Here is a 12,738-nt window from a genome sequence, read left to right on the forward strand (position 1 = left end):
TATCGACTTTTGTTTCTCCGTTAAGAAGGCAAAGTAAAAGAGCTAAAATCACCACCTAGGAATTTTCTTTAAGTATTTCTTAATCTGCCTCTAAGAATTTTCTTAACCTGCCCACAACTTCGAATAAAATATAAGGTTAAGGCGACTAATTTGCTAATAGAAATAAACCCTTATATATTTGGTACTTTATGCTTTTTCATGTTCGTCCTTGGGAATTTTTTTTTTTTATCAGATTGGTTTAAGCTATGGTTTCCAAGAACAGCGGTGTCGTTATCTTGCTGTCGTCACACGGCAGTTGTTAATGACGACCGTCTTTAGAATGAACAATCTATGTTTCCTTTACCCTATACAATCGTAGTCACTCAGGGCTCAATCGGGCGGTGTGTCGCCCATTGGTGGAAGATTCTACCAGTGGCGAATGGAAGATTCGCACATAGCATTATTAGAATATTTGGATGATGAAGAGTCATCAGAAGACGAAAAAAATCGTTTGAAAGAGAGTATGATGCTTGAAAATTGTGATATTGGAGGTGTATTTGACATTTTAGATATTGTTCCACAAAAATTGCTTCAATTGGGCTTCTCTACTCTTTCGATTTGAAATTGTATAACGCTTCATAATTTTTGACAAAATAAATTAACTGTTTGTCAATTTTCACTCACTCAAGTCACGTTTCCAATCATCGTTTTAAACAAAGTGGTCACCGCTACACCCGGAAACGTCCCACAACTGTTTATAGTCACTATGACTGCCGTCACGCAACTGACATCACCGCTATTTGGCGTTATGATAACGTTTGACGTTCTCTGGGAAACCTGCCTTGATGGCTTGTATAGAAAACGTTCTGGTGACATCACTCCGCGCTACATTACGACCGCTAGGTAATGACACCGCGTTTCTACGAAATCATAGTCCTACTTCCAGTCGATTTTGCGCTTTTTCCTGAAATTTTCTGAGTGAATCATTTCATTGCAACCTTCGATTTCGTGATGTGTTTCAAATTGTGGCAACGCTAAGAACATCCAAAGTTTCAAGCTCCTTACGATCTTGCCATAGCGAAGCGAGTGCCATAAAAAACCTCGCAAAGCGTGCTTTTTGCTAGATTAAGAATCGTGGGTTTTTTCTTCTAATATATGTACATATGTAGGCCGCCTAGAGCCATTACTGGACCTGAAATAAAACACTTCTCTTACCCCAACTCCCCGTGTTTACATGCACAGCATCCTCAAATCGAACAAAAAGTACAAATAAACGCTTGACTAATATTTATTAGTTAGTAGAAAAAAACAGTGTAGTTCATCCTCTCTGATAAACTAAACACTGCAATAACAAGATTCTTAGGACATGCAAAAAATCTATTTTCAACAGATTTTGAGGGTCACTTTCAGTTTAACAGCATCCAAGCATCACCCCTTCTCTAATGTCTGGATGCATTGGTAGGCTATATGCTTAGGTTTGCTGATTTTGTAGCCTTTATTTTAAATAGCTTTATCAAACAGTTCGTCGTAAAGAACTGTATATAAGGAGCGACTCAGCCAAATAGTGACCGAAACTCTAAAAAACGGAATTTTGAAATCAACAGATACATTGAAAGAATCAGCTTATTATGCCGATTCCAAATATGTAAGATCCTATAAAAAGCTATGAGTCTGGAAAAAATTGCCTTATTTTCGAAAAAGGGGCGAGACAACCCCAAAAAATCAAGGAATCTTAATAAAATCACACAATCAGAATCAGCTTATTCAGAACTGTATTGTAGAGGCTTCAAGATTTTATCTGCTGAAATGTGGAATTTTTATTTTTTGCGAGAAGAAAGATCACGGATGCCCGTTTATTTGTTGTTGTTTTTTCCCAAGAGTGGTCATTTCGAACCAATGGTCCTAGAATATAGGGAGAGGGCTCATTGGAACGATAATAAAAAGCTCTAGTGCCCTCTTTAAGTGACCAGTAAGACTGGGTAGCTAACTCCCCTAACTTGCCACTTTCTCTCCACCCAAGTTTTCCGAACTAAATTTTGAGACAGCCATTTTTCTTAGCATAGTTTAAAGGTCCAAGAACTATGCCTTTGGGGAAAACGTGAACCCCACAGCCCCAGGAATTACCGTTGGTTTGATTTATGAATCAACAGGATCAAAGCGACGAAAAACTTAAGAGTGTAATTAGAGTAAAGCCAAAACAGAAATAACTTTTTCGGGCACTTCTTGAGGATAGTCTATCATCTTAAGGCAGATAGCTATGCAATAAAGGTGATTCAGATGCAATAAGGTGATTCAGGAATTACACAGCACACAGGATTTTTCAAGGGGAGAACTTACCGTAGGAAGGAAACTTTTGGGGTTAATATCCCTGAAGAAATGCTAAATGGGGAAGAAATTACAGGCAGGATTTAAAAAATGGTCAAAAATTAAATATATATAGTTTTTTCAACTGAAACTAGGAGCAACATTAAAATTTAAAACAAACAGAAATTGTTTTGTATATTAATGGGCTTGCCCCTTTATCGACACTCGCTCTTAACGTTAAAGTTAGACTTTTATTCTGATTCTTTGGGGAAAACTACTCAAACAAAAAGGGCGCTAATTTTGGACGAGAAGCTTGTTTTCTGTAACTTTGACGTTAGGGTAAAGAGCGGGGATGATGAAAGGGCATCCCTCCTCATACACAGAATAAATTACGTTAGTTTTAAGTTTTAATATTGCTCTTTACGAGTTGAATTGTTTTTTATTAAGTTGATATTACAGACCCACTGTCGGTGAGATATAAGTAAAAAAAAAGGGCATATCAACAAAATCAGCTAACTTCTTTATATGGTATTGGGCCAAATAAGGGCATTGACAAGAGACATTGGAGAGGGACTGGTGTGCTGTTAAACTAGAAGGGATTCTATAAAATTCAATAAATAGATAAGTGCAATTAAATAAAAAACGAATACAAAAGTTGGTGATCTTTGTAAAAAAAATGCCACTTTTTTTGAACAAAACACTATAATAACAAAATCCTTACATCATTACATTAGGGAAATTTCTATATAGGATAGTGGATATTCAGATTCGTTTCCGGTAAAACTGCATCCCAGCCCCCGCCCTAGATTCCATAGTTGTTAGTGAGTTTTTTGTTAGTAATTTTTTGTACTAATTTCTTATCAACAGTTGGTTCATAACGCCAAATAATGTCAAGTTGAAAATAAAGAGTAAACTTTTTTATTTAGCCCAGGGGTATATTTAGGCGTTAAAGATAGGATGCATTTAAAATGGAAGCGCCTCTGAAACCCCAGTAAATAAAAGTCCTAAATACAGAGAAGTAAGGATTGTGTTATTGTAGTGTCTACTTTTAGTAATTAGCAGAAGAGAGGATAAACTGCACCGTTACCAAATAGAATATATTTTATTTGAAAATCGTAGATTTAAAAGAAATGTATAAATTATGCTGAATTTATAAGAAATTATCTAATAGAGATTCGGAAGGGGTTTTGGCTTCCCGGATGTGGAACCATCAGTTTGCATTACAAATGCGTTATACCTAGTTCAAAAATGCTTTGCAGTGCTTCATTATGCTTTATCTTATTTGAAATAATTACAATATTGATGAACAGAAATTTACCACACCCTGGAGGCTCCTTAGTCTCAAATCATGGAGATAAACAAGAAGATTAACCGTATGTTATCCTCTTTTAGGCCAGATTTGCTGCGAATAGATGTCTGATTGTAGAGTTGTGTTAAAATTCCTGCTTTTGAATATGTATTTTAACTGTTATGTGTATCAGGACCGTTTGCAGGAATTTATTTTAGAGGGCTCAAATTTGAAATGAAGATGGGGGTTTGAAATGAAAATCAGGTTAATTATACAGAAACTGCAGGAAACCATATAATTTCTTAAATTTAGGGAGGGGGCATGAATCCTCTATGTAAATACTTTGTCAGATACAGGTGGAGGAAGCTTTCTAAGGCGGATATATTTTGGGGCCATAATTATGATTAAAATCAAAGAATATGCGAATTATTCAGACCATAAAATATATAATTGGAAAAAGCAGAAAATTCACAAGATTTCGGGTAAAATAAATTTACATTAAACACGAAGAAACATAGCAATAACTGGAACGTGACAATATCTAATGCAAGTTCAGTCTCTCCAAGCGAGGGATAGATCTGAAACCCCTGGGTTATGTAAAGAACAGCCATTAAAACAACGAACATCAATGAACCACATGGAAAGTCAGTTACCTCTATAATAGAGACATACAGAGATTACTCGTAGTTTTAGGATCACAGGGGAGGGGTCGCCAATTTTCAAATTTCAAATTTCAAATCCAAAAAATATATAGAATATTCTGAAAATATTAGAAATCATCTACTAAAGATTCCAAAAAAGAAAGACTAATTATATAAAAATGAAAGTAAACAATGGGAAATCTTGGCATATTCTAGATTTAGGAAAGGGCAAATAGTCCCAGGTGTACGTGATTGATCAGATATGAACGCACGAACCAGCTTGAGAGGGTAGGTGACTTTTTAAGGGGACACGATTTTGACTAAATTTAAATAACAGGCAAGTTGCATGGGATATATTAAAAAAAAGCCGAAACTTTCAGGGGTTTCGGGTGTGTTGGTGGGCTGGTTGATCCAAAGGCTTCCCTTAGCTTGAGTGCTTGGCCTTACCCATTTTCGTGTAAATTGTTTAAATTTTATTTATAAAATAACTCAGGACCACAAATGCCAATCTTGATTTGGCTGCAGTTTTCACTTACCTTTTCATTAATATAAAATCTTCCAAAGTCTCAGCCCGAGATCCTCTTTTTGTCCCCCCTGTCCTCCCTCTCGGCAGCCCGGTGTATATGAGCCTTTCCTAACCCATATCCCAGGATTCCCAGTAAAGGTCCAGAAAACCACTTATGAAAGAATTTAAACAAAAGTCAAACTCATGTTAATACTTCTCTTTGTTCTATAATATTTTGGGTTTTCAATTTATGTTTTATGAGTTACTGTGCATATCTTGTCCTCTAGTCTATTTGATTTCGGTTGCTTTTGGGTAAATTTAAACTTTTTAGTATGGTTTTTGAATTCAATAGTCTCTTTCTCCCTCAAAGGATTTGTGAATATTGGGGCTTTGAAAATAATTTTGGTTCCCTAGGCGTAAGCTGACAGGATCTGCAAGAATACCCTCTCTTCTAACCTCCATTACCCATATCTGCTAAGAGGAAAACATTAAGAAAAGGACGATCAAAAGATTTCTTGTCCCACAAAACTCATAATGAATTCAAACACAAACATATCGTCATAAAAAAAAAGAGCATAATCCTTAGCTCGTGTTATCCTTGAATCTTCTAGTGAGGGTCATTCTAATGAGTCTTTAAGAATTATTTTTGTTATCAGCATTGCTTTGGTTATGCACATTTTTACGATGTCAAAATATATTCTAGACGCAATAAAGGTGGCTTCACACTACGCCGTAGGACCTTTCACACAAGAGTAATTTTAGACTTCAACTTACGTTACTGACCATTTATTTCTGTAACGTAAGCAGTGCCAAGTAAACTCGAGCTCTACAGAGAATCATACATTTCGTCTATTTATATTACGTTATGGAACAGTCAAAATAGTAGGAAAGAAATAAAAGCTCTGGGTGGCAATTAACTTTTCTTAGAAAGCATATCATGCATGGTCGGAGCTTGAATCTGCATCTCCGTTCCACATTCTTTTATTTTTAATAGTTTGCATACGATGATTGAGATGATTTTAAGCGATAATTACAATGGTTTTATGGAAATTAGGTTAGTAGTGTATTAAGAACCTGTTTTAGTGTGAAAAGGTGTACTTAACATAACTTAGCACAGAAAAGTACATACGTAGTGTAAAGGCTGCTTAACTATTTCCCTTTCCATTAATGTGCCCACTTTTTGGTCATGAAACTGCTACCAGCTTCATGGGCATCAGCTAGAATTTTTTGACGTTGGTAGACTAGCCCTATTTTCTTTAGGGGGGGGGTTGAATATAATTAGATTATTATTCCTTACATAAGCCTAAAAATGCCTTGACGAAAGCTTCAGCTTCAATGAAATTCTCATAAAACTCCTTATTTGTCAATGAGCTTCAAGGTCTTAATGTTGAATATACGTATATAAATATATATGTTACTGTGAAAGACTGAAATCTGGTGAATGCCGACATTCACCAGTAAAAGTCCGACATAAGGACATTTAACAACTGTTTTGGACATACACCAAACGACTATGTGTTTGTTGACCTGTCAGCTTTATCAGTCTTATGCAAGGTTTGATGGTGACCAGTTAGGTAATAAATCTCAGAAATAGCCTACTCATCATTCACTATTAGTATATGGTGAAAGTCAACAAAAACAATGCAATCTTCTAGACCCTAGAACTAGGGAAAGAGTAAAGATAGCAGATTGACAGCACCTTCCCATTGTATATATTAAACCCTGGACTCATTTCTAAAAATGTCATCTACTTATATCAATTACTTTCCAAGACATTAAAGGGTAGAACTTTACCATAGCCTCATATAGAACTTTACCAAATATTTTATCAGCAAGGTATTCAAAGCTTTTATATTTCAGGAAGAGCTAAGGGTCATAATTTAGTCAGCAACCCTCGTAGAGAAGAGGTCAGGATTGGGGGATGAGTTCCGAGATTTAAAAATAAGTAAAACCTGCCATTTTAGGACACCTTTTTTCTGGGAAGGGAGTAGGGATTCTCTTTGGAAATATTAGCCTCTTCCCTTAGTCCCGGGTATTGTAACAGTATTGCCATTCCTGGAACTGCACTGACCAGTCACAATATAGACATTTGAGAATTTAAATATTTCTCAGACAATTGATGGCTAATGCTGAAAATTAGCATGATTTTTAATGCTGGTTATTAATTTCTGTAATAAGGTTAAAGAGCAAGTTTGCCGAGCTAAACCTTAAATGCCAATTCGCAAAAAAAACAAGTATGAGGGGGAAGGGCAAAATGTATTTTTCCTTATCTAGAGGGTACAGACAGACAGACAGTTTTGTTGTTTTTTTTTTCAATGAAAATGCTTAAAAAAGGGGTATTGTTCTATCAAATACCAAAAAGATTTATATTTCAAATCCTAAAAAGGGGCAAAATCTAAAAGGACTACTTCCCCACCCCCTCCAATTGAATCCTCTGAGCTAATCACTTTCTTAAAAACATTAAAAAAAAGTTTTGTCAGGAAGTGGTTTCTTTGCCTTATGCATGTCAATGGGATTTATTTTGAATAAACAATGTTTTTATCCATTTTGCCAAAGAACCACGGCGCCAATTCCAAAAATTAGGGGGAGGGGGGGGGGCAAAAGAGAAATCCTTCAAAATTTAAAAAGGGAACAAGATAACTCTGGAACATACGTGTACTTTTCCTATGTGTGAGTATAATGAGAATGATCTGAAGCATTTTCTGTAGGCTCTGTAAGAGTCATCAAGATCCAAGAGCTAATTCATTGAATGATGGTCAATTATGTTTCCTTGACAATTTACCTCCTTCAAACTCTAACTTACTCCAAAAACTGGTTAGATTTGCCAACTAAGCACTAAATATAAAAAGTAGTTCATATATTAAAAAGGGAAAAGAATAGAGATTTTGAAATAATTAAGTTATTGTAGCAAAAAACTATATGAAGGTTACTAAAATCTTAAAAGCACATATCTTACATGTAAACTTGCATTTCCTTAAACTAGCCTTGCAATTTTAACTGTTATAATTTTTCATAAATCAAGCAATACCCAAGGCTAAATCACGAGCTTAAAATAACCCTTGAAAGGAATATCTGAATCAGACCAAATTAAATACTCTGTCACAACTAAAATGAAACAATGTAAAAATAGCATGCTCTGTTTTTAGCTTAAGGATCTATGGTCTTAAGGTTCATTGTCTTAGATCTAAATTAGCTTAGTCTAACCTATGAGATTGGAAGCATTTTATCTTTAAAGGAAGGATTAATGTGGTCAGTAACGATGTTTTTTAAGTTCATATGTATTGTATGCATTAGCACTGTATGCTAAGAATGGTGTTGTACACCGTTCTTAGCCAAATTACTAAAAAAAGACAAATTACTAAAAAAATTATCTAATAATCCAAAAATTTAGTAGAACTTCAGCATTAAATTCAGACATTGTCATGAGTAAAAATAAAGCATAGAAATGTTTTATTTAAATAATAATTACCAACAACCTTCCCCTTTCAAAGTGTGTAGCTTTTTTGGGAAGGCACAATAAACCTCTCTTTCACCAAAGCATTTTTATAACTTTTTTAGAAGAAGAGAGTATGGAACGTTGCCTTCTTTGGAAAGGCATGCCTTTTTTGGAAGGATATAATTTTGTCTGACTCTTCTGGGAGACGCCAGGGTGCCTCTCTCTTTCTTTCTTGTAGCTTTTTTTTACATGTATGAAAGTCTGACATGCATAGCCATTGTTTTACATTTGATGGTCCTATAATAATTAATGCTACAAAAGAATTTTTGGATTTTAACCAATGCTATTGCCTTGTTTCCAAGCTCATTTGAAGCATATGTTCAAGGCTGCAGACTTAAAAATACTTGAGTCAAGGAATTACCTTGCTATTGACTTGTTTCAAGTATATTTTCAAAGTTATATGCTTGAATCAAGGAGCTACAGTGTCAATTGCTTGTTTTGCAACCATATTTGTTTTGTCAGCCATATTTTCAAAATTTCAAGCTTAAAATTAGCTTGAATCAACAAAATGCCTTTCTATTGGCTTGTTTGTCACTATTTTACTAATTTAATTGGTTTCATTTCCTGTTTTGAAACATAAGGTAAGATCATTTTTATTTTAAAAATTCTTTAGAATGTCAGCACAATATTCTGTACTACAAGCAGTCATTGTTTCTATACATAGTAAGAAATAACTCCAGAAAATTCTTGATGGAAAAGGGAATTTCATATCTAATTTCAAATGATCATCCATTGCTGTGTTCAATAGACTTGTTGCAATTGATTTTTGTAGTTTTTGGCATCCAGAAAATAATTACAATTATTAATTTGTGTTCAAATTGATTTATTGAAACCCACAGTAGTTAATTATTTTCTTATTGTACTTCAAAGCTCAATAAGCTACAATTTGCCCCTTGAAATATAAAAAAAATCTTGGAATGGTCATCTATTAGATAAGCAAACCATATTTTCAGTAAATTCCAACGGTTTTAAGGGCTTGTAAGATTCTTTTCTCCACAATGTTCATTTTGATGTTCAAAATTTGTTCAACAGAGCACAAATACCATGCTTATTCAATAAGTTATTATAATTATTTCTGCTGAGCAGGTGGCTAATAATTAATGACAACAGAAATACCTTTATTGGTGAAATCCTCTCTTCTGTATCAGGGGCATAATTTGCTATGGGGCAGAGGTGCAACTCTCCCCAGACCCAATTTTGTGCCCTCCAGCTGAAATTTAACCTGCATAATTCTAGCATCCACTGAAAAGGGTCAGTTTTCTTTAGTAAAGTTTTGCCTTTACAGTACTATGTGGTTTGCTTTTCAGTTTTGGCTTTACTGGGGAAAATTGATTTCATTCCCCCCCCCCTCCCCTACAATTTTGACAAAATTGCACCACTGTTGCGTAAATATTTTTTTACCTGACTGATTTATGTTTATAAGGAACACACTAATACTTATTATATTTTATTAAAGTGCTGCATGATAGCAATAGGATAAATGACAAAACAAGAAACTTACAACATTAAAATACTGTAACACACAGATTATTTCAAAATTAGCAACAATAAAAGTTAAGATAAAATATATAATGCATTATAACTTTAATAAGCACCATTTTCTGACCTGTAATAAGCTGATGCAATTTGGCAGCCATTATTTATATGCTCCTGAACTTCTTGCTTTAATGACTCAACATCATCTCTCAGACGTTTTGCAAAAATAGAGAGCTCAGCATTTTCTGTCTTAATCTGCTTAACCTTTTCTTCAAGGCGAGCAATTCTTTCTAACTTTCTCTTCCTGCATTTTGAAGCAGCAATTCGATTTCTTTGTCTTTTTCTTTCAAGTTTGATTTTTTCTTGATTTTCCATATCAATTGGTCCAAGAGGAGAAGTTGGTGCAGGAGAAGATGAGATGCTTGTGCCTGAATTTAACCCGGGTTCTTCTTTCACCATAATATTATAAAAGCTGCGTTTAGAATCTTGCCCACTATCACTGTCAGAGTTTTCACTATTTCCAGTAAAGCTGCTTGTGGTGCTGCAGTTACTGTTTGTGTTATTAAATTCAAAGTGTTCAGCCATTCTTGACTTGGCATAATTTGTTTGTTCATGGTCTGGATGCAAAATTGGCTTTGATTGGTACAAGCTAGGTGTTGGTGTTTCTGTATTATGCATATTTTGCTGCATAATAAGTCTTTCTAGCTCAGGGGATGCAAGTTTAAGCATTTTAAGGTCAGGTGAAGATAAAACAGCATCAAACCTGGCACGCTTGGATGTAGCTGTTGATAAATCCAGAGTTAATCGTTTCCTCATTTCTTCCTTGGAATCTCTAGGCCTTGACATCACTTAAAACTTTAATCTTAATAATTTGTCTAATAATTTGTTCTTATCCAAAATAATTACAATGACTAATGTGAATGCGTCATTAATCCAGTGTTGTCGTGATTGGCAAGACAGCGCTGGTATGAAACTTTCTGAATTATATGAACGGGTAAAAGGCATGCATGTCGAAAAAACTATAGTCGACCTAAAGTAAAAACAAAATGCATGTAATACAGAAGTTCAACTGAAACTGTTTTATGTTTACAATCAAGTTGATGTTTCTGATTTCCTATCCTCAGTTTCTTGGACTCCTAGGATGCACTAACGTCATTGCAGATAGGCGGAAGACACCCGGATATCCAATTCTTTTTTTTAACGTTGGAAGATTGAGCATTTACACATCTATATCATATACTTTTTGTATCTGACCTATAGGAAGTAGAAATTTCACACCGCTAATCTGTAGTTTTAGCTACTTAGAGGAAGAAGGTAAAAATGTCTGTAAATTGTCATTTGAAAACTACCCAAGAACCAGAAACAAATTCACAATCCAACAGGTCTTTGGTAAATCAGTTTAATATGCCTAAATTAGAAATATCTAAGCCTTATTACCTTTGAACTGAATTTTTGTGACTCTGTAGCACCAGGTGGGGGGATTTTTCCCCTAGTCCCCATTTTGTGTTTTGAAAAATATATTTTGGCATTTTCATTAAAAAAAAAAACGCTCATCCCCCATCTCCATATTCTGAGTCACACATTTTACCCCCTAAAATTTTCCAGCCTCGTTGCGGAATTTCATTGCTTCTAGTTAAAGAAATCCCAGTGAACAATTAATAGCAAAAAGGTCGTAACTGGCACCCCTAGTCAAAATTATTAGTACAAACGCTGAGTGACATAGTTTGTTTTTCTCGTCCTTTACCAATTATCTGAACAAATCAGCAATAAAGCTTTATGGCAAAACTTTGTAAGTTACAGTTGAGACTAAATCCAAGAATAACATAAAAAAAAGTAGGGAATTTGCTTTTTCACTGGATGAAACATAAGTAGGGTATCTCAAAAAAATTTTGACCCTATTTGGTGCTTGAATCGAATGGGACTTTGGAGTAAGTCTTAAAATTGTGTGTTTAGTTTCACTAATTGTGATATTCGTTAATATTAAATCGATTTAGCAGGGATCCAACGATGCTCTTTTATAATTGTGCTAAATTAGTCCTGGTAGGTCCGTTTTTTACTGCCTAAATTGTTTGGTGGTAAGAAAAACGTTTCACTCCTGTTTTATGAAATGCAGCAATTAGGCTCCAATACCACGCTAATTTCATTTTGCTGGTGAATAGCTGCTTTTTAAGGGAAACGGTTGCACGCCGCTGACTGACGCCAATCTTTCTTATTAGGGAGAAGTTTCAAATTTGTTTTAAACATCACCAGTGGCATGAAGTTCAGACGCAACTGAATTTATGAAATTGTTAAGGCCTTATAGAACTTTGAGGGCACGTATTACGGAACGAGACACGTTAATTCGAGGAAAACGCGAAACAAGCTAAAAAACTTAAAAATCTGTAGGATAAAGAATAATTTTTCAGAATTTTTGTCTCTTGCTTTTCAGTAATTGCTTAGCGTTTACTTTGTTTGTGTTTGTATTTCCATGATACCTGTCTTTGTACTCAATTCAACCCAGTGAACAACCCAGTGTGCAAAAGCACAGGATGGTTTGCCCCCAGCCCCCCCATTGCACTTCCTGGCTGAAGGGCCACGAAATAGAGATCATGACCGGCGAATTAGCCCTTAAGAGTCTAGTACCGTCGTGCTTACTTACTTACTAACTTATCATACCTTTCAACCCTTTGTGTGTCGCAATAGTGGAACCGCTTTTCTTTTTTGTGGCAGCAGAGCACATAACAAGTTTGGACTCAGTTCGTTTGGGAGAAGGGAAGAGAGACAACAGGCAACTGATTCTTGTAAACAACTTATAATTTTTAGACTATACTGAGTTTAGAGGCCTTAGCTAGCACAAAGACAACGGGAGCTATAATGCAGTTAAATGTAGGCTGATTCTGATTTCTAAATCCACTGTAACAGACAGGGGCTTCGCAACGAGAGGGGGACAGCCAACAATACATTATAATATTTGGTCAAATTTGGACTAATATCCAAAACAACACTGAATTTGGAATTAAAAACAACGAACTAGCTGAAGCGGAATCTCCAAGCATCCTAAATTTCGATC

General features: G+C 35.1%; 1 protein-coding gene across 1 annotated transcript; it reads right to left on the bottom strand.

The window, feature by feature from the left end:
* Positions 1–9,647: 9,647 nt before the first annotated feature.
* Positions 9,648–10,639, bottom strand: LOC136034668 (transcription factor Jun-like). The gene has a single exon (XM_065715986.1). The coding sequence runs from the start codon at positions 10,533–10,535 to the stop codon at positions 9,798–9,800; it is 738 nt and encodes a 245-aa protein (XP_065572058.1). The 5' UTR covers positions 10,536–10,639; the 3' UTR covers positions 9,648–9,797.
* Between the last annotated feature and the right edge of the window lie 2,099 nt (positions 10,640–12,738).

The sequence above is a fragment of the Artemia franciscana genome, chromosome 13, assembly GCF_032884065.1.
Source record: "Artemia franciscana chromosome 13, ASM3288406v1, whole genome shotgun sequence".
In the NCBI taxonomy this organism is placed as follows: Eukaryota; Metazoa; Arthropoda; class Branchiopoda; order Anostraca; family Artemiidae; genus Artemia; species Artemia franciscana.